This window comes from Centropristis striata, chromosome 10 (genome assembly GCF_030273125.1).
Source record: "Centropristis striata isolate RG_2023a ecotype Rhode Island chromosome 10, C.striata_1.0, whole genome shotgun sequence".
NCBI lineage: Eukaryota > Metazoa > Chordata > Actinopteri > Perciformes > Serranidae > Centropristis > Centropristis striata.
The window spans coordinates 19,973,297-19,995,819 of NC_081526.1; the positions used below are offsets into that span (position 1 = coordinate 19,973,297).

The following is a 22,523-nucleotide window of genomic DNA, read 5'->3' on the forward strand; positions in this document are numbered from 1 at the left end:
GTACCTTCATGCCCCTCCATGACGGCCGATGATGTCAGATCCAGTATTTCACAGCCAGAAGCGGGCGATGACATGGACAATTTGGCCTGTGAGTTCTCTCCAGCCTTGGACATGGTGTTACGATTACACGCTCCACTGCAGGTCCGACATGCCAGGGATGAAGGGGTGACGGTGTGTGTGTGCGTAGGAGCTGGGACCTTTTAAATAACTTTCATAGAGTACAGCTCTATCCTGCTCTCTCCTCGTAAAACACAATAACACTGATAGATATCCAGAGGTACAGCGAGGCAGAAGAAGATTACAGGAAACATGCTCATTTTTCCTTCACAGCAGTGAAGTCCAGCACTCCGCCTCCACTTCCGGTCCAAATGGCCTCCCACACATGAGCACAGTGCAGAGGGAGGATTTCTGAAGTGTGTTCAGTATATCACTCACTTCCAGCCTCTAATTCGCTCTCAGAGCAGAGAGAGAAACTTAGGAAAAATTATTTTTCATTCTTACTTTACTTTTTTTTGTGACTTTTACAGCCAGTTTGGGTTTCATGGACACAGCAGGTGAAAACCTGAGCAGGTTTACAATCATTCAGGAGAGTAGGCGAGCAGGGCAGCTGAAACCCCGGGGTTGGCCTTCAGGTGGAGGTTGGAGCATGAAGGGGTTCTGTCTCCGCCAAGGAAACCCCAGGAAACCCATCTGAGTGTGTTATCTGATATGGAATATCTAAGTGTGATGAGAGAAGCTGTCTTTCTGCATGTAAAACAACCTCCAAGCAAGCAGGATACTAAACCTGAACCCTGGGACATGGTAACTACATGTATGAAATTTTATCAGTCGTAGATAATGTCAATGAGACACAGAGGGGATTCCCCACAGAGTCTTCAGTAACACAGAATTCACAAAGCACATGTTTCAAAAGTATTTTTTTAGGTTTAGTTTCCTAAAGCACTCTTCCGGCATTCTTCAAAAAAATTAGCCTAAATAAACATTTATAAAGTCGATGTTTAATTTTGAACACAAGTCTCTAAAATAACATTGTCCACAGAACCAACGACAGTGAGTCTGACCCGGTGTTACAACAACAATAACAAGTGTTTAATGGGGAAAGGTGTTTGTTTTGGGCTCACAAAGCTGCCGAGTGACTTTGAGATGGCCTTGGCTGTCAGCAGACTGTAAATAAGGAGGAAGTTGCATGTGTTGAGCAGGTTGTCGTTATGTCAGGAAGCTGCTTCCTCTCCCTGACTCTCCTCCTCTTTAAAGTTTGCTCTCTATAATAACTGATTCAGACATAAATCACCTGTAATTTGAGTCCAAATGTGCATCTTAAACACTTTTAGTTTACTTACAGTTCGGTTTCCTGAACATGCAACAAGTCCCTGGTTCAGTTAATAGAGTGGTCACTGAAGCATCAGTCAACAGTCCATCAATCAAACATTTTAATGTCTTTGGGGTGATTTCAGGACAGTTCAGAGAGCAAGAAAAGCTGCAAATGGACTCTCTGCAGAGCTTATTAGGCAGGTACCAGTGACCAGTGAAAAGGATTTGAGCAGCCACCAGGAGTCAGTGGAAGGTGTGGAGGAGCAGGGTAGTCTGCCAGCTGTGGGCGCTGAGGCTGAAGGGACTGCAAGGTGCGCTAGCTTGCTAATTCTTGTCTCATGTTGGGTCTGATAAAAAGTAAATGAATCAATGCAGCCGTCCATGCAGCACGAAGGTCGTTGCCTCAGAAAGGCGCTGGTGTCGGTGCCACTGTACTGCAGTCATAACCAGCTTCAGTGTACAGTGACAAGTGTGGTGATGTCCACAAATGATTTACTGGTGGGAATAATTGATGGAGGCTTGTCAATTACAGAACGCGTCAGGGTATGTGTGGCAGGCTTTGGGGCTGTCGTCAAATCCGATTTGAGTGGTCCAAGTATCTGTAGAAGTTTAATTGGAATCTAATTTCAAATTACCTTTGAATGTGGTTTGGATCCGATTAGGAAAAATCACATACATGTCTTTTTTTTTGCTGTCCAGCCTTCAGATCAATCTGGATCTAGATATACCAAAAATGTATTTGGGCAGGCAGTCTTGGTAGCTATGCCTAAACATCCAGTTAAACACTTTTCATACAGCATGTGAGCTACTAGGAGTCCCATCTTCATCAGATCCCGTCAGATATTATAAAACAAGCAGCTGAATCTGACCTTTGGTTCACTGTTTGGCCATCAGCTAAGGTCTCAACTCTCATTTTTTGCAAATAGATTTCTGTAATTAGGACAATATTTATCCCTCTAGAAAAATACAGTGTTTGTGTCAAGTATTTGTAGTTTTTCTGAAAAATGTTTACATATATTGCATTTATTATTCATCATATATTATTATCACTTAAAAATATAGTGATTTGACTTGTAGAACATTGAAAACACGTAATTTACTTACTTGTTGTCCAGGAAATACAAGAAAAGGGATTCTTTTCTCAAACTGTATCTAATTTACATGACCTAACCATCATAGAATTGTATATCTGCAACTCCATTGTTTGATGCACACTGATATCAGCACAGGTGCTATTTTAAATTTCATCCTGTTTAATTTATAACTATAAGCTCGCCAGTGAGACCATTCATCCTCACCCTCCTCTGCTATTGTTACCGCTCTAATTAGGAATCTAAATAACTCAGCCTGCCTGTAACTGTCTGCTGCTGACCGTTCGTCTTAAAACAACCAGAATTAGTGACTCTGCGGGAGTCTGCGTGGCCGGGGCTTTGTGTGAATTCTCGACACTATTGTGGAAGTGTCACGTCCACGTCCGACACATCGGACATACAGTATAACGGTGAATTATCCGGCTCTCAGGAATTGGCCGCCATACTTCATTCACAGGAATTCAGCAATGACAGCCCTCTCCCCATGGAGGAATAAACATGGAGTCCTCACTCACCACGTCTCTCTCCGCTCACACTTCCTCACCCTCAGCTCTGACACATCAGTTCTGCTCCACATACAGATATCAGTGTTTCTCAAGGTGTGTGCTGACAGGAGTAGGTGTGTTTGGGGTAACTACAGTATAGAAAGTTACACTGAATTGGGGTCAAACTGTATTGTTCGTCCTTTCACCTCCGCGCTCGATGTTTTGATTTTATGTCGACTTGAATTTTCTCACAGGTTTCCTTATTTTCCTTTTGGAGCTGGAAAAGATTTTAGATCCCCATAAATCGATCTTCAAAAACAAATGAATGAAAATCCCCAAAAAGACTCAAATCACCTCTGTTGGCTCATGTCAACTGTTTAATACATTTTCAAGACACTTTCATATAACTGTGTTTATTCACCTCAACATGGGCCAGAAACACCTGCAGTGGTGCAGTGGAGGCTGTGCAGAATGAGTTCCAGTCTGCTATGAGGACTTGTTGGGTACTGCTCTTGTTTTAATAAGTCTAATACTGCAGGTTATCCTGGAGATAGGTAAGGTTAAAGTCAGGGCAGATGTTATGTCTGGAAAACCATGAGGTATAAAAAGAGACACATCAATTAGGATTAAAGGCTGCTCGATAATGGCAAAAATCACAATTATTTGGGGCGATATTGAGATCATGATTTTTTTAACACGATTAAATTAATAAAAAAATAAAAAAAACTTCAACTGAAAAATAAGTAACAAAAAATGTAAATTAAAAAAATGTAATTCTGTGTGGATACTAAATTCTATTAAAAAAAAGCAAGTAGGATTTTTATTACAATATTTAAGATCAACAGTTTCACAACCTACTGAAAACTACTAAACATAAATAATAATAATAATATAAAATAATGTATAAAAATAAATTAGAACAAAATTTATTACATCAAATATGTTGTAGTCCACTGCAACAGCCTACTGAAAACAACCAAAGATAAATTAAATATCTAAAAATTATAAATTTAAATTTAAATAAATTGATCAAATATATATAGCGCACTGCCTGATGCTACTGACCCCCCCCCCCCCCCCCCCCCCCCCCCAAATATATAATAAATATATAAAAGTAATGATAAATATACATACAAATAAATCAGACAAAAATGAATACCATCAAATATGTTGTTTGTCTAGCCTTTTTTTTTGTCACTCTGTGTGTCCAGCATAGATCTGTGAGAAAACGGTTTCTTTTTTTTTTCCAGTATTCCCCGTTGGTCTGAGACTGACATGAGAAAGATCCCGGGGCTTTCCAAAGCAAAAACCCACCGACACATGCATGCCACCCGTGAAGTTGGTATCATTGTTTTTGTTCCGCACAGAGAGGATCAGAGTGGTGAGTTAGCATTTTAAGTGATCCTGGATTTCTCGGACATCTGCATTTTATAAACAATCCTACAGAATTGTTGTTGTGGTGAGATCGTTGTGGTCGTGGACTCACTGCTGCACACTGAGAGAGGACAGTAAAGTTAATAAACATCTCTGTAGACAATTGATTCATAATTTTGCTGAGAAATGCCCCAGACGTATTGTGTCTGGATACAAATTAGAAAGATTCCCACTGAGGTTTACATATGTTTTGGATTATTTGTGCAGCTTTACAGTTTAACTGTGTGCATAAAAGTCAAGCCTTGAATAGGGCCTTATAGCCTGGGCCGATAATCAATAAATCAATTAATCGCACGATAAATTAAATGAACTCAATAATTTTGCCGGCCTCGATATATCGCCATGCGCATGCGTGTTTGTTTTCCTCGTCTGTTGCCTCCAAGCAGGCTGGATGACAAGAGGGTTCACTCTGTGCTCGATCTCAGCACCTGGGCGCTTTTGTTCCATAGCAGAATGAGCGGAGTGAACCCTCCTGTCAGTCATCCAGTCTCTTTGTCTCTGTGGGGAAGGCTGGGCCGCTAGCATTGGCTACACACAGAGTGCAGCAGGTGAGCCTCGTGCGGAGCAACGCGAGGAAAAAAGATGATTGCAAAGCCAAATGCCACAGCCCCGGTGTGGGAATATGTCGGTTTCAAACCAAATGAAAAAGGTGAGCCCATCAACACACGGACGAGCCTGTATGCCGAATTTGTTCAAAAGTGGTGGCAACAAAAAAAGCCACCACAACAAACTTGCATGCCCATCTAAAGCATAACCACCCGACCCAGTTTTCCCAGCTGGGGAAAAAAACTGCACCTGGAGATGCAGAGCCTTCGTCCCGACAGTCAACACTGGTCGACAAAGTAAATATAAACGCTGTGCGCTCACAGAAAGTGGAGTTTGCTACATCGCAAAATAAATGCTGCCCTTTTAAAAAAAAAAATTTTTGTTTTATTTATTTAGGATATTTAAACGTTCTTAAAATTACAATTACAATGGTAAAAAACACTGAGAAATAAAAGTGTATTGTATTTGAAAGGGTGTGCATTATTATGATATATTATCATGTTGACAATAATATCGTTTATCGGCAATAATTTGTGGGACAATATATCGTCCAGCAAAATTTGTTATCGTCCCAGGCCTAGCCTTGAAGTGTGTAGAATATTGAAGCTGCCACTCCACTGGTGATGAGAGCTGCCTAAATACTGTACATCCCCTATCAGCCAGGAGCAAAATTCATTGCAATAGTCAGGTTTCAACTGAAGAGCAGTCACTATGCATATTTAGAACACAATGTGCAGTATTCAAATAATTTGCATTAAAAATGTTAAGATTTGGACCTGAATCAATCAACAAAAACTCATAAATATTCGCTTTCAGTTTAAAAAGTCGGTTGTGAGTTTAGTTACTCTGTAAAAGCAAAAGATAATTACAAAATAGAAGCTTTAATGTTTCTTGAGAACAATTATTTCATGTGTTTCAGGTTTAAAGGTTAGCAGGATGCCTCTTCCTGCTTCACCACTCTACTCCTCCATGTCTGCCCGAATCAGGTTTATTTGCAAGGCAGCTGGATTTGCAAGATTGCGCAGGTATCACAAGATTACATTTTCGGCCTTTGAATGGTTGCTGCAATGGAAAGGGGTTTTGCTAAATCTCTTCCAGTGGACACATTGGTGCAGCACTAAGACTACACAGTATGTGGATTGGCTAAATGTTCACTTAGTCCCCAGCCTTAGTCTTTTGTACATGCACTACTGCCTGCTCAAACTAAATGATCAAAATATATCCTTATATTATATATCTTTTTTTCTGTACTGAACTGTGACCTTGTGCTTGTCCCTGTGCTGTTACTCCTGGTGATCAGTACCATCTTGCTCTTTGGATAACTAAATTGTAGTTTGATCACAGCTGTCAGATTCATTTAAATTCTTAACTTCTCTTCAAATAAGTACAAAATATATATATAACTTTTGATTTGTAATGATTTGTCAGAACCCACCCACACACACACACACACACACACACACACATACAATGCCACCACCAGAAAACACCAGTGGGTGAAATTTCAGACCCCGGGCCTGATTTCCCTTCAGTGCTTTCTGTTTGGTGCACGATCAGGGCTGGGGTCAACAGCATTTAATGTTGAAATGTTTCCCGTTTTCCTTTAATGATCAAAAATAATGAAAAACCTCTTTCGGATTGAAATCCAAAACACATGATCCCAGATCTAAGCTGTTAACCGAACCATAAATCTCTGTGCAGTTGGAAGGTCACGTCTGTCTGAGTCCACAGTCTCACTGAGACACTTGATGACTTGGCATGTTGAGAGACAGTGAAACCAACAGACAGCTTGGCTCAATCAGTGCCATGTGGCTTTGATGCTGTTATAGATTCTCTGTTTTCTTGTGGGCATTTCTTTTTATATACTCCTACCACTACAGTGTGTGCGTGTGCGTGCGTGTGTGTGTGTGTGTCTGTATATGACTACTGAGCACATATTAAATTTAATCAATTTATTATTTTATTCCTGACCAAGTGTCTGTATATAAACATGTCTAAGAGTCTAAGAGTCTGCAGACTCTTTTGAGTCTGTTGGGAAATAGGATTGAGGAAACCTTTAAAATGTATTTATCTGACACAAAAACTTCTCACCTATTTCTCTGCGCTGATTGTTGATGGGGAAGGATGAGCAGGAGACGTCCGAGTTCTCAGTTTAACTTCACTTTATTACAATATGTCAACAAATATGCAGTTACACAGTGTCTGTGTTCAATTTACGTTTCCCTGACAACACATAGGCTGGTCAGTTTGCGAAGTCTGAACCCAGTCTATTTTCCCTAAACCCAGTTTTATAGCCTAACAAAAGTTTACTAAGAATGTAGGTTGATCTTTATGCAGACGTTGCCTCCTTTAGATCCGCTGATTTGTCAGTTTATTCAATACGTGTACACGAGTCATGTCGCTGGGTAGAGCTGTCTTGTATCCCTCTGCTCAACATGTCATGTCCTTGGATTGCAACAAACTGTCAAATCACCAACTCCTGCCTTGAGATAAACCACCTGCAGAGAAGATAACTGGAGACACAGATTTTGCAACAGAAACATCCATACAAAATATATCATTTTGTGGTAATAGAATCTTACTCTAAATAAGGCAGAGGAATTTTCTCACACAGCATTTCATTGTTTGCATGCAGTAAGCAGATGGAGTAAATGTATTTACAGTCCTTCTTAAACTATGTGTTTCTTTACTTTGTACCAGGTGGTTGCAGCCTTTAAGGTGTTTTAAACCTTCTTATACCATAGTTTAACAACTCATTTTAATTGAGCACATGAGCATTGTAGCAAAGCAGCTTACATGATTAATCTATCAATGCACAGAGAGAGAGGACTTGATTGACACACTGCGGTGCTTTGAGCTAAATGCTAATATGAGCATGCTGAGATGCTTATGAATACACGGTTTCCCATGTTCATTTACTAATATTTGCTAATTAGCCCTAAACACATTGTAAATCATGTTGATGGATAACGGTAATGGGGATGTCACTGCTTTTGCAGGCATTTAGTCATAAACAAGATCATTAGACAAGCTGATGATAGTGCTGATAGAAAAGTCAGAGGACCACTAATGTTGAATGTTAAATTCCTCCTATGGCAAAGTGAAAGTTTGTGACGAGCTCCATAGCCACCCTAGTTGAATATTTCTTAAAACATTTTACACAATTGTGGAGGTGTGAGAGGAAAATTCAGGAGGATACAATGTCCAGAACCATAAATGTGTGTTGCTGTACTTGTTGGAATATTTCACAGGATAAGAGAAAAATTTGCCCTGCTGATGATGTGAGGATAAGGTACTCAAAGTTTCACCAGTCTCTGGGAATATTCATTTGCAGAGCCTGGATTTACTGCAAGATTGCATGTATTGTGCAAATTTTAACTGCATTCCTGTACAAATTTACAGCAATGTCTCAATATTCTGCCAACTACATGCCCCCTCTGCTGTACAGACATTTGAGCAACTATGACATGCAAACACAGCACACTGGCTGACATTATAGTGGAACCTGCTCAGAAAAAACACACTGGAACCTGAAAGGACTAGCTCAAATGAACAGTTTTGAAACTTAAAGTGGATGTTTTGGTGGAAGGTGCAGCACCATACATTTTATGAATCAATCGGTTCATTTTACCACCTGAAAGTTGTCTTCTGTGCTGCTTCTAAAGCTGCAGCTAAAATCTAAAATATTAAAGTTGACAGATATTGAATTAAAAAAATGCATATATGTAGGAAAACAGCTTTCGTGTGTGTGTGTGTGTGTGTGTGTGTGTGTGTGTGTGGTCAGAGCGTTCACTTCACTGTTACCTTAGACCCCCTCTGCTCTGATACACTGAGGTGAAACTGACTCTGAGTAAGATGATCAAATATAAAATAATTTAGCTCAATCTCACATTTGACAGAACTGTTACTGACCATCTGTATCAATACAGAACACTTGCTCAGACCAAAAGCCGGAGGAACAGGGAGTTCATTTGGAAATGATCCGAGAGACAAAAACAAATGAACATGCAGAGATGGAGTTGTAAGGTTGTCCATCTCTTGAACTTGAACTGCAGGAGTCTGTGTGCTGCTGATATGATATATGAGGATCCCTATGTCTGCCCATGCCAGCTCTATAGGAGGTAGTTTCATCTCTCTCTGCAGGGAACACCAGATTTATGGAGCTGAAACTGTACGCCTGTATATATGCTTTCCAAACCCCCACCAATCTGCATCCATTGAGGAAGGCTAATAATCAGAAAGCAGGGCAAGTTCTAGCAACATGGAGAATAAAATCTGCTTAATATCAAACAAATAAACACAAACGGATCAGAAAATAATACGTTTTAGTCCTTCCTCCACTTGTTATTATTAGTTCTGAGACTTGCGTGTAAATCAACCAACAAATGTCTGAAAGAACTGATATAAATGTGGGTGAAAAATGTGAAGCAGTTAAGTTAGTTTGGGGTTTTCCCACACAGACACATGCACACACTTCTCTGTTTATGGACAGCAAGTCTTCCTCCTCCTGTTTCCTCTGTCTTCCAGCCTCCTGCTGCTCACTCGTAAAGTCATGTAATATGTTTAGCATGCTCTGCGATCATCTCACTACCGCTCCTCAAGGCCGCTTGCTGTTATCGTATCAGCACGGCTTGGCCTTTAGGCCATCACAGGATACATGTCACTGACATAAAGCATCTGCACTGAAATGTCAGTCGGTTTCTGATTTCATTACATGCTTTTATTGCAACATTTTTATTTTTATATCGCATGTTGTTTATTCTCTCTCAGATTTCCTGTGACTTAAACTATGTAATGTACACACAATACATTAAACTGTTGCTTACGAGGCAGATTTCCTCAGATGACTTTAACCTCAGAATGATGCATTAACATTTTCCCACAATCCTATATGTAGACTGAATATTTTTTTTACAGATTTAGAACGTCATGTCTTTACATCCTCTTCTACATATTTAGAAATAGAAAATGAAATATTTTTCAACCTGCTAACACGTTGGAGCTTTATTTACTGATCAGCAATCAAATTCAAGCACTTTTTAAAGATGTTTAATCTCTTCCATCAGCGTATAGCTGTTGTAAGTTACATGTCTATACAAAGTACATACAGTAAATTGATTATTTCACTTTCTCCATCACGTTAAATAAGATCATATTGCACTATAAACAACCAAAATTAGGTTTTCTTGATTTCACTCTACTGAGCAAATCAAAGAAAAAGACATGTATCATGTTTCAAAATATGTCACCTGTTTGCATCCTGTATAACCAAAATTTCAAGCTATTTCAAGCACCATTTTCAAAATACCAAGCACTTTTGAAACCCTGGACTATATAAAATATATATATATATATATGTCAGATTATTTTTGACATTAAAAGGACCAGTCTGTTCTCCCCTAAAAAATGTCAGTATAGGTTGTGTGTACAGACAGCGAAAAACGAGATATATTACATATTACACCGTCCGATGCCATGCCTCCGCTGCCATCTTGCATGACATGGTAGTGACTGATGGCGAAGCAAGGTAAAAAAAAGCGGATTCCCACCTTTGGAAGGAGGCTGGAATGATCAAACGGTGGACTTTTACCCAGGAGAGCAGAACGATTTTTAACGTAAGTTCTGTGAATTTGTGAAAAAACACCAGACTAATCACAAATGAGATTAGTCTGGAAACCAGCCGTTCATTTCTCCGTAGAGGAGGCGTGGTTTGCGATCCTCCGGAGCAGTTTATTGGGCGCTTAGAATGTCTATCAAAAGCGTCTGTAGGTAGCTCTTAGCCAATCGTATCAGTTATACCAGATGACGTAGTAGAGCAACAGAAATTGATGTTTGTTGTGTGTGTGTGTCTGTGAGAGAGTGTTGCTTGCTGCTTTGCTTCTCCAGTTCTCGCTTTCTGCAAGATTATTTATTTTCACGTTTTATTCCCCCTCATGTCATTCAGCCACACACATCCACTGATTTTATGGTCAATAGACGAGCAGCTGCGAGTCTCTCGGCGGCTCCGCTGTCCCCCGGCTCATAGCGAGATCACCGGCGTTACGGTAGCGGGGCTATTAGCGGCACTAGTAGCGGCACTAGTAGCAGGGCTAGTAGCGGCGCTAGTAGCGGGGCTATTAGCGGGGCTAGTAGCGGCGCTAGTTGGTAGATTAGTAGATTAGACTTTTCCCAAATCCTGTCGGAAGCAAGGCTAAAACTTCCTTTTTCGTGGTGAAACAGGAGTTTAAAGTCAAACATTCTTCTTTTAAGATCAACTTTCACTCTAAACTATTTAAAACACCATCTACAGCTAAAGAGAGTTTCGCGTCGGCTGCAGCCATGTTGGATCCGTAAGAAAACTACAAAACTACAAGCTTCCGTCTGCTGAGTAGTACGCGTCATCGTCTTACCGTCCCTCCCCGTTCTGTGATTGGATCCCAAAAACAGGGCTAAGAAACGGCCCTGGTTGCCAGACTGCCTGGAGGTTCGAAATGAAATTCGAGCGTGCAAGGCAGTATGGGTATACCCAGGCTAGTTTAAACTGTCTTTTTAAACGCTACCAGGAAGTTTTTGCCATAAACCTAGTGGTATAAACCTCAGTGGTTTTATAACATAAAGCCACAGAAACTGCCGCTTTTTTACAACTGCGAACCGTACATATATGTATAATGACATATGTGCTATTTTTAGAAAGCGTCGCTATAACGCAAGCCGAGATACATATGTGTCGTGATGGATGGTGCTGACACACGACCCATTCTGTCGTTTAGGTTGGAGAACTTGCTGTAAGGGCCCTACATGAATGGGTCCCACGTACATTTATCTTGTAAAGGGTTCTTGGCTGACAAAAAATAGCACACCTAGCTACTATAGACTGTTTCAGTGATAGTGCTTCTTTCTGTCTTCTCTTTTTTAGAAGGCTACCTTTTCCAGAAAATCTTTGCTTCTTTGAGGTTGAACTGCGCCAATGAGATTTTCTGCCTCCAGAGCAGCTCTGTCTGCGAGATCAGACTGAAGTTCCAATCTGTGCATAAATGAAATTCAATCTGCTCCATACATACATGCGCATGCCAGCTGGAGTCAGGGACAGTCAGGCAGACAAATAGACTTCCCAGTAAACTGAACTCCCCGATGAAAGCCTTAGAGAATAAATCTCATAGAATATATAATGCTTATACACAGGAGAGCAATCAAAAAATGGGCCTCCTTCCTTCTGCTTCTCTCTCGCTCCATCTCGCTCTTTCTTCTTCAGCTCTTATCGTTTCCTCGCCAAACCTCGCTGGATGCTGAGCTGCAATAGATCAAATCCTGCTTGACTCTGGGAAACGGTTCAATTCCAGATTCGTCCGTCTCTACAGCAAATAATGATCTGATCAGGTTTTGGGTTTACTATGAAACCCGTGGATAACTTGCTCCATGTGCTGTGTGTGAAAGCGGCCCATGTGTGTGTGGGTTAGGCTTACAGTCAGGGCTGCTCAACAAAGCCAAATGTTTCTACTGAAACACTTTCTACTTTCCATCTCACTTTATCCCGTTTATCTTCTCCTGCAGCAGAAAGATTCGGTACTAACTGGTCAACTTTACAGCTCTTTTGAGTGCAAAGCTTATTCCGATGCTATGTAGTATTTGTAAGTCATTCTTGGAGTATGTTCTAACTTACTTTAAGAATAATATGGATTTAAAACACCAGACAGCTTTTTGAAAACTGAGATCAATGATGGGAATGTATTTAATGATGATTTCTTTTAACCATGAATTGATTTAACCAATTTCTTTATTTCTGACCGTTTTCCAAAACATTTTTTAGAATATTTTTTCACTTTGTAGGTAGCCATTGGTTTCATTTCAGTACAGTATGAAGATCGTATTTGAAAGGACTTCAGATTTTTTTATTGTTTTATTTATTTTTTTTAGCTTTCATTGATGAAATATGTTTGTATATTTCAGAGCAGGGACTCTTTGTGTTGGCCTTGATGTACAAGACACCAATTAAGGAAAAGATTATTATAGTAAAGATGTGGCAAAACAATGTATATTTAAGACAATATATGAACAAAACAGAGAACAATAATATCAGAAAACAACATCTACAAGGTCACTTTGAGGCTTTATTTATAGTTTCCTTGATTTTTTTCCAGATTTTTGTCTATTTTCTTTATTGCTGTTTGTGTTTTCTGTTTAATGAATTTGTTAGAATTCCATTTTCTTCGTCATGCTTCCTATGTTTGCTTATATTCTGATACCTGGATATGATTTGGCGACATCATTGTGGAATGAATAGTTTTTTTTATGCAGCAAACTGACCTTTCAGAAGTCTGACATAGAAGACATTTTAAAATAGTCCCTAGTTTTAATTACAGTGTCATGTAAAAATGGTAAAATTTGAGTGCTTCACTCTTACAATGACAGAGAACAAGATCTATGCTGAATCAGGGGCGCGAACAGCAAAACTACATCAAAACATCTGTATCAAGTTCTCATACAATTTAAAATCCAAATCTCATTTATCCAGTTGTATGCTCAGTACTTCCTAAACATATTCATTTTCGCCACTTTTTCAGGCTTGTGCAGGTTGTCCGAACTCGGATGAAGCCTGAGACATCAGTGACAAAAGAGTTGTAAATGGTAAAAGTTCAGTGAAAAGCAATGTGTTTTGGAAGTATTGAACAAATTACTCGATAAATGAGATGTGCATTATGCTACATGAGTTGTGATAGCTTGTAAACAAATGTTTAATGTAGTGTTGCAGTTGTTTAACACAGACCCCATTCACTTCAATGCATCATCTTGTGTTATTAGTTGTTGTGTACCTTAAGCAGGAAACTACCTGTCTATGTTCCACTATAAACATACTAAAACAGGCTCAAAGAAGAAACCTTTTCTTGGTAAAAATAACCCTCATGAGGGTTCACAGCATCTTCCCTCCATTCATCAACCTTAACCTCCGGAGCACATCACAGAGAGACGGGCAGTTGTGGCCCAGTGGGGTCAGAGATATACTGCTCTGTGTATGCAGATAGGCGGCCAGCTTCCTCCTCTGACATGTACACTGGCCTTATGGGGCCCGAGGCCTTACAGGGAACCTCTGGAGACTTTCACACAGGAGGATGAAGGGGGAATACTCAGTGGAGTTTAAAGACCAGCAGAAGCTTTTATGCTCTCTACCTATTAGGGATTGTATAAACATGAATGGGTTTTATTATAGCTTCTCGTTGAACCATGTAGATTGAATGTTCTGTCTGTGTCTGCGTGGGTTTCCACCAGGTGCTGTGGTTTCTTCCCACAGTCCAATAATATGCAAGTTCAGGGAATTACCCTCTGCTAATTATGTATGCGAGTAAGAATGTTTTTTTCTGTCCATATGTGGTTAACCCTGTAGTGTGCTCTGACCTGTAAAGAGTGTACTTTGTTAGATTCTAATCCCATATAAACGGGATGGATGGATAACAATAATATTAAAAATAACAGCTTGCAAGTGCTTAACAACTATATTAAAATGTAAACCAGTCAACACCCAGAAAAACTCAAAATAATTATTCAAAAGCCAACATAAAGAAGTGAGTTTTTAAATGTGTTTGAAACAGTCGACAGACTCACCTGATCTAATGGAAGTGGGGGGATCGAACCGTAGTCTATGAGCCAGAACAGAAAAAGCTTTTTAGTCTTACACGTTTGTCACATGGTATAGCCAACAGGTTTCGGTTGGTTGACCTATGTGGACATGCACACATACAGTTGCTCAAGATGTTACTGCTTTGCCAATTTAGGTCAAATGAATGAGTAGCTGAATGAAAGTAAAATTCTTCTATAGTTATTGACTTGAACAATTTGACAGATCTTGACATAATGTCAACAGTTGAAATTAAATAATACATTATCATAAGGTAAATCATTTGTCATTATTACTGAAGCTGAGAACCAAAATAACTTTTTGAATGCTGTTATCAGTTCATTTTGTTGTTATTTTTTATTACTTATAAATCCAGATGAAGTCACATCCATGTCACCTTGATCTGGGCTGTTTGAATGCTTTTCCTGCTGGATGATTTGAATCAAAAATTAAGTAAACTCAGTAATAGGAGGAAACAACCTTTTGTTTTTTCCATGATAATTATTTTTTAATTGTGCCCCCTAAAAATCACAAGGTAAGTGTGTCATTATCTTGAGTAAAAAGCCAAGTTGATAATGCCGATATGTCATGAAAAGAAAGGGCATTTTTTGTCGAGATAATGACACTTAACTTGCGGTACATTTTTTATTAAAACAGGATTTGCGATACTTCTCCCCTGTATCAACAGTTACATGCATGTAATACATAAATGAAGACCACAGACTCACATTACATTTGATCCATTTATTTTTATTTTTACTAGCTTGTTTCATACAGCAGTCAATGAATTCAGAAAGATGAGGTAAATCAATAATTGTTAACCAACAAGGAAAATAGTTTGATCTACAGCCCCCTTTTTTTTAGAATGGTACTTCATGAGACAACACACTTCTCACACTTTAGTAGTTTATTTGTGAATAAATTACTTGTGTGTGTTTGCAGGAAGTTATGTTGAAGGTGGTGGGGCCTAAGGTGCTTTGTTTACTTGAGAAGTGGTTTAGTTTAGGAGCAGAAGTTGACTGTAGTAAATCAGTGAAAAACACAAACGGATTCTGGATACAGGCAATGTAGCATTTCATGTTAATAGCTTTATTCGCTCAAAAGCAACTGAGAGGAATTCAATAAATTAGAAACATAATACTTTGAAAGGTACTTTGATTTCACTTTCAAAACACCCCACACACCTGACATTCCACATAAAAGACTGGGATTTTTCTCATGTTTTTAAGATTTTTCCATCCAGTTACCATTTTTTTTCCACTATATTTTTTCCCAAAGGTTAAAGTACATCATGCATTAACACTTCAATTGAAACTCTTAAAATTATAGCTCTTCTTTCCATTTGCAAATAATTATTTTTTTAATTCTACCAAAATCTACTGAAGCCTCTAAAGATGCACCATTCTCCCAACTACCTCTCCAGGACTGATACAGAGTTAGAGCTACAGACACACAGAGATCTCCCAACAGACGCAGCGATGAGCTGTCCCCAACTAGAAAGTAAAATTAGCAAGCAGATACAGTACACCCCATGAAGCCCTTAGGCCAGAGGCAAGTATTCTGCATTTCAGCTCAGGGGTGCCTCCTTAGTTCCTGAGCCTTTTGTAAAACACAGCCGCTATACCAAGGGCAATGATGCAGACAAAGGCGAGGACACCAACAGCCACACCAAGCCCCACAGAAGACTCGTCTTCTTGTCCGGCGATCAGGGGCTTCTCTTTGGACTCATTGTTGTCGGCTTTGGTGATGATCTCCTGAGAGCTGATGGTGTACGTCTGGGTGATATCCGATGGGGATGTGTTCAGGGTGTTTCTCTTCCTTCGGTTGCTGCATTGCTTGAATGTGCTGCAGGTGCTTATCTCGCACAGCCGGGTGATGCAGTGGAGGAAGTAGGTGGACACTGTCTCGTTCTGCTGCTCGATGAAGCGGAAGGCCGGGAAGTGGAACCGGGCGCTTTGGCTGTCACCGTTCTCAACCATGGTGGTGAAGCGGTCCTTGGAGCAGGGGACAAACAGGTTAAAGAAGCTGGAGTTGGAAGGCAGCGGGGAGATGGAAGCGTAGCATCGGTCAAGCAGGACGTGGTACTGCCCGGTCAAGTTGGTAGCCTTGACCTCGACATAAACCTTGGTCCTCAGCTCAATCCCCAGATTTGGAATGACCATCGGCCTGGTGTAGTTGGCATCACTGAACAACTCCATGCTTAAAGTGCTGATGAAACTCCCATTGTTGTCCCTGATTGCAATGGAGGAGGCCGACACATCGATCTGGGTGTTGTTGATCAGATATTCTAGAGGATAGGCGCAGGAGTAGTAGTACTTCAGCTCAGCATTGTAAGTGATGGTGCCTGTTGTAGGATCGATGGACCGGACAACGCCGCTGATGTTGACTGTCTGGATGTTGGAGAAGTCAGAGAATATACCAGTCCCAGCAGCACTGGTGGTCCGGAATATGCTTCCACAGGAGTGGGTCATATTTAAAGGGAAATTAAAGCGAGCAACTGGCGGAGACACAGATTCATCAAGGGTTGCTCTGCAGGGCGAGTCCAACATGTGGTTCAGGATCAGCAGAGTCTCATTGTAACCGGTGTAGATGACAGGGCAGATTTGAACAGCCAGACCAATAGATGAAGTGCCACAAGTGACCGAAATGTCACTGATCTGTGGTCGCCTAGCTTCTGCCCCACACTCACTCAGTAGGAGCTGGCTACTTCTGCCTATAATAGACAGCAAAAGTAAAATAATCTTCATCGTACTTCTTTTTCTTCTTCAGCTTTGCCTTGAATTTATTAAATCTTTCTTCAGAAATCTTTAGTCTGCTGCTGGAGCCTTGTAGAACTTCTCAGTGTGTTTGAAGTCTTGGGGGTGTTTTCAGGGGTCTTTATAGGCAAGTATGTCCTCTGGGATTGGTCCAAAAGAAGGTCAAGCACCTTTTTGTGAAAAACTGTATTGTATTAGGTAGGAGATCTCCAGTTTGGACCATATCCTAAGGGCAACAACTGAAACTTGAAGCATCTTACAGTCTTGAAATAGACAATGGCCTCGTTCCTTTGTGGACTCTGCTTTAACATATAGATTTTCATGGCCTCTATGGGTAACCCTCATGAAGTAAGAGAACATAACACTGCGTGAGATGAAGTCCTTAGTAATATACAATGCTGAGGAGGTTCTTCTATCCGGTTTGAGCCCCGGCAGCTTCAGTAATGACCTAGTTGGGATCCAGGGGAGTGGACATGGAACCACTGGGTGATTCAATATCTGTGCTACTTATTCATCCCAACATTTATCTTACATTATAATAATCATCATGGTGGCTAAACTAAAAAGACTTTCTGTGTAAAATCAAATGACACTTGAGTGTCTTAATGCTCAGGCTTTAAGAGATCACAATTAGAGGTTTTGGGAGAGGAAATAAACTAAAACACACCAAACACTTTTAGCTCTAGCTCCAAACTTTTCTCTTTGGTGAACAGTGAATGGCTGTCTTCTACAAGTAGAGGTCAATCAGTCCTTGTTCTCACAAGTCATAGACATACACGCCTGTGTAGTGGTTGCAGCAGTAAATAAAAAATATTCAGTGGCTTTAATTGCTTGTTCGATCTCTTTTTCTATTCATACTTATTAGCCATTTTTTTGGTTGTTTTGCATTAATCCCATCCTGACACTATTCTGTGTGTTGGATGGGCTTCATATTAGTGTCACATATGGGAGGTGCATCGACCTTTAGATTGTTGCACAGCATATATCTTTCAGCTATTGTTGCTAGTATATATTGAGATGCTAGTGATGAAAGGGCAAGCTAATCCCGCAGTGTATTATAAAGGTAACTGAACCTCAGCAGTGTCAGTGGAGACAAAGATGGCACTTCTATCTGACACATGACAAAGACCAAGCAGGGTTTCAGTAACACTGCAGTGAAATATAAACAATGCATAACGGCAAAATATATATAACTCATGTAAAAATAACAAAGACTACACCAAACTATAGACAGACATTAATAAATTCAGCACATTACATAGCTGTAAACATTAATCATTGGTATAACTTGTACTGATGCTTTAACAGTTTTATGTTTAGTTGTTGAATGTAGTGAAGGTTGGACAACATAAACAAGATTTCCCACTGGACCAGCCAAGTAAAAAATACATACAAAAACATATACAGGACACTACAAATACTTTTCAGTGACTGTAACTTGTTAATTTTGTCTTATTCCCATTGTGGTCATTTTGAGTTTAGGTCACATGAAGGGTAGTAAACACCAATATACAGTATGCATATTACTATCATCTTACTACACTACACATACCTTAATCTGGGAATCCATTGGGTTTTGGTATGTGGGTGCAATAGGGCTGCAACTAACGGTTATTTCGTTTTCAATTAATCTGTCAGTTATTTTCTCTATTAACTGATTAATCATTTGGTCTATAACATATCTGTAATTAGTGAAAAATGTCAATCCCAGTGTCTCAAAGTCCAAGGTGATGCCTTTAAATGTCTTGTTTTGTCAGTCCAAATCTCAGATATTCAGTTTAATATGAAATAAAACAGAAAAAAGCCGGAAATCTTCACATTTGAAAGGCTAAGACCAGCCATTTTTGCCTGAAAAATTACTTATCACAATAGTTTGTGATTATTTTTCTGTGGATCAACTAATTTTCGCAGCTCTAGGGGACTTTTTTTTCTTCTGGGGTTCTTGTATAGCCAGCGGGTAGCAGTTAATGAATATCCAGGCCATGACTTTGTCTTCTGTGTGCTGTTCATGCTTCATAAGCAACTTTATCAATACTGTTTTGTATTTTAGGTAGAGTTGACATTTCAGCCAATCTCTTTATACAGATATCTGCATATGAATGAACAACAATCTATATAATCTAAACTAACCAATGGGTTCTGAGATTGCATTTTGGCAGATACATTCTGCATCTTTTGCTCTCCACACAGACTATTTGCCTGCATGCAAACTAACAATCGAAACCAGAATGTTTCTGATGCTTATGTCTTGCCCACAGATTCTTCAACTATACGCAGATATCTGTTTATAAAGATTTCATAGATCCATACAGCCAACTAGCACTGAGGTATATGTTCCATTGTATAAGATTGTAAAAAACAAAAATGTAACTTATCAATTGTTCATGTTTCCGATTGAGGTCAGAATACAGTTTATATAATGATAAATGGTGTGAAAATAGAGCTGAAAGTGGAGTAGTGGAGGTTTATCCTGAACAGACAAAGAGCTCTCATCGTGTCGCTCATCACATGTTGCATTATGACCCAGATTTCTTAATGTCACCACTATAACAGGACACCTTTGGCCTTTGTGTGTACAGTAGAACCTGCAGGATATAATGTCACATAATCTTAAAAAAAAGCTACTTTAGCAGCTCAGATATTGTGTGTGTGAGGTTTGATAGTGAGATGTGACCCAGATGGAAACCACATTTATTAACTACTGTACTTAAGTAACACTTAAGTGGTACAGTAATTGTTATTCACTTGACTATTTACATTTTCTGCTACTTAATACTTCTACTCCATTACATTTTAGAGGAAAATATTGTGCATTTTATAATTCTGAAATAAGTACTTTTGGTATTTTAATCATATTTTGATGCTAAAACTTTTGTACTTTTACTATATAAAGTAATATTTTGAATGCAGGACTTTTACTTGTAACAGAGTATTAACACTTACTACTATTACTGCTACTTTTTTTGTAGTAAAATATATAATAGTACTAAAATATAATAGTACTACTTAAACCTGTGGATTGTGATATCTGTATGACCTTTTAAGAGCTGCACTGATTGATTATGAAATCAAATGGTGGCTATTTTGAAAACCGAATTATTGTTTTTGTTTTGTTTATTTTTAAGCAAAAAAACAACAACACACAAACATTTGCTGGTTGCATGCTTCTTAATTGTGAGAATGTGATGCTTTTTTTTCATACATAATAAAAAAAAATGTGGGGGCTCTCGAAAAAATTCACGAGACATATTTCATTATTTTCTTACATTTTATTGACAACGAATCCATCTACATGAAAAAAATGTTTTTAATTAATAATGAAAATAATTGTAAGTTGTAGCCCTAGAATTCTGTGACATTTTAAAAGAGGAAAAACAGAAAAACATTAAACAATATATACTAAACATGTGAAGTAACTTAAACTTAAAACAAAAAAATAACGTGAAGACAGCACACTTCTGTCTTGCAGTTAAGATGAAAATCTACTGGATTATTATGTTTTCTAAACTGATGAGCAGCTCATTTTTGGATTTGTGTTCTTTATATATATTTTTCATATACAACTTAATTCCTAAAATAAGATAAACAAACAGAAGTGTGTGCACATCCAAGAACACTATGCAGTTAAAAGACAAAAACTTTTCAATACAATTTAAAAAGCTATATCTGGACTCTTTAACAGCACAGTGTGTAGACTTCTTTTTTGTCTTGAAATTACACAATCAACAAAAATAATCAAGTAATGACATTTGCAGAGATTATAAGATGTCTTTTGATCTATATCTCTCGTACAAGAAAATTCTGTTTCTGCTGTCCCACACGCACCGACTCTTTATCACTCTCTCTCTCTCTCCCTCTCTCACCTACACACACACACACACACACACACACACACACACACAAAGACGTCTTGTCAGTTCTTTTAGATCCCCTTTTTATCGTTTACTAATGACACATCTTGCTCGCAGTGACAACATCAGTCAGGAAGTGAGAGGAAGGAAGGACGACAAAAACTCCTGCTGTGGATTTATTGGGGCTGATGTTTGGGGGGTGATGGGGTCACGAGGGGGGCGAGGGAGGGTCACCTGCTCTCCTGCTCGCTCACCTCACCTCCGCTCCTGGCTGCGTGATTAATGGTCAGAGCCTCCGAATGAGCCGGAGGGTCTGCTGTGTTGAGGAGTCGCAGAGGTGGAAACACAAAAAAAACGAGGTGGGAATTCTGTTTGGAGGTGAAATACAGCCCGCTGTCGCTCTTTTACTGCGCAGGTCGTGACCAAATGGCTCTATGTTATGATTGGGCCTTACGGGGTGTTTTGTCCAGCGGTGAGCAGCAGCAAGGCGATGATAGCTTCTGAGACAGGAAGTGAAGTGATGTGACGTCCTATCAGCAAGACTTAACAGAGAACACAAGTTGGAAAGTCACAGTCATCTGCAGAGGTGGAGGAAGTACTCACATCTTTTATTTAAGTAAAAGTAACAATTCTGCTGTATAAAAATACTCTATTACAAGTAAACATCCTGCACCTCCACCTGATTGGGACATTATCACACTATTGAATGGACATTTATCATCCCATAATTATTGTAAAGGAGGGCTGCTCCACCCTCTAGGAGGTGCAATAAGTTTTATCAGTTTTCGTCCTGTTTAGCTTGCTGGAGTCATCGATCACGTCGGTGTGATCGGATCACATGACCGTTTCATGATGAATCATGTGTTTCCTGTCATCATCCTCCATCTAAAGTTCTGTCTTGAAACTCCATGCCAATTTTTGTTTGACAATGAATAAGGTCAAATATATTTATTTAAAAAAAAAAAAAAATACATCTTGCATCTTATGTGTTATATTTGCAACCTGTGTTCATTTTTGCAACATTTAAAATTCTTAATTAGGCATGATTGAGTTTTGAAAGTAAAAAGAAAAAAAAATCCAAAATCTGATTTGATGTTGTTTTTTTGGTTCAAAATGTTGATCCAGTAAGTCTAAGGGAAACAATAAACTTTTTTTAAGTGGTATAAACAGGCAGAATGAAAGGGATTCAGAAACGGACAAAAAAAGTCCAAACAAAGGGTCACACTACAAAACTACTAAGGTTAGGGCTAAAAGAGTACCTGGTTGGGTGTTATAAGAGATAGTTAGAAAAAGTAAAATAAATGCACATACATGCCAAAACTTAAGTAGTTACAAGGGTTAGGGTTTTGCCAAAAGCCCAATCAAGTCTCTTGAAAGTCAAGTGTCAGCAGTCAAGTCACAGTCAATGGTAAAAGTAAAACTGACATCTAACATGTCAGGATGCAGGAACTACACTAAAA

General features: G+C 39.2%; 1 protein-coding gene across 1 annotated transcript; it reads right to left on the reverse strand.

Annotated features, from left to right (window-relative positions):
- Positions 1–16,041: 16,041 nt before the first annotated feature.
- Positions 16,042–17,203, reverse strand: LOC131979315 (zona pellucida-like domain-containing protein 1). The gene has a single exon (XM_059343265.1). It carries the CDS (start codon positions 17,201–17,203, stop codon positions 16,043–16,045), a length of 1,161 nt encoding a protein of 386 aa, XP_059199248.1. The 3' UTR covers position 16,042.
- Between the last annotated feature and the right edge of the window lie 5,320 nt (positions 17,204–22,523).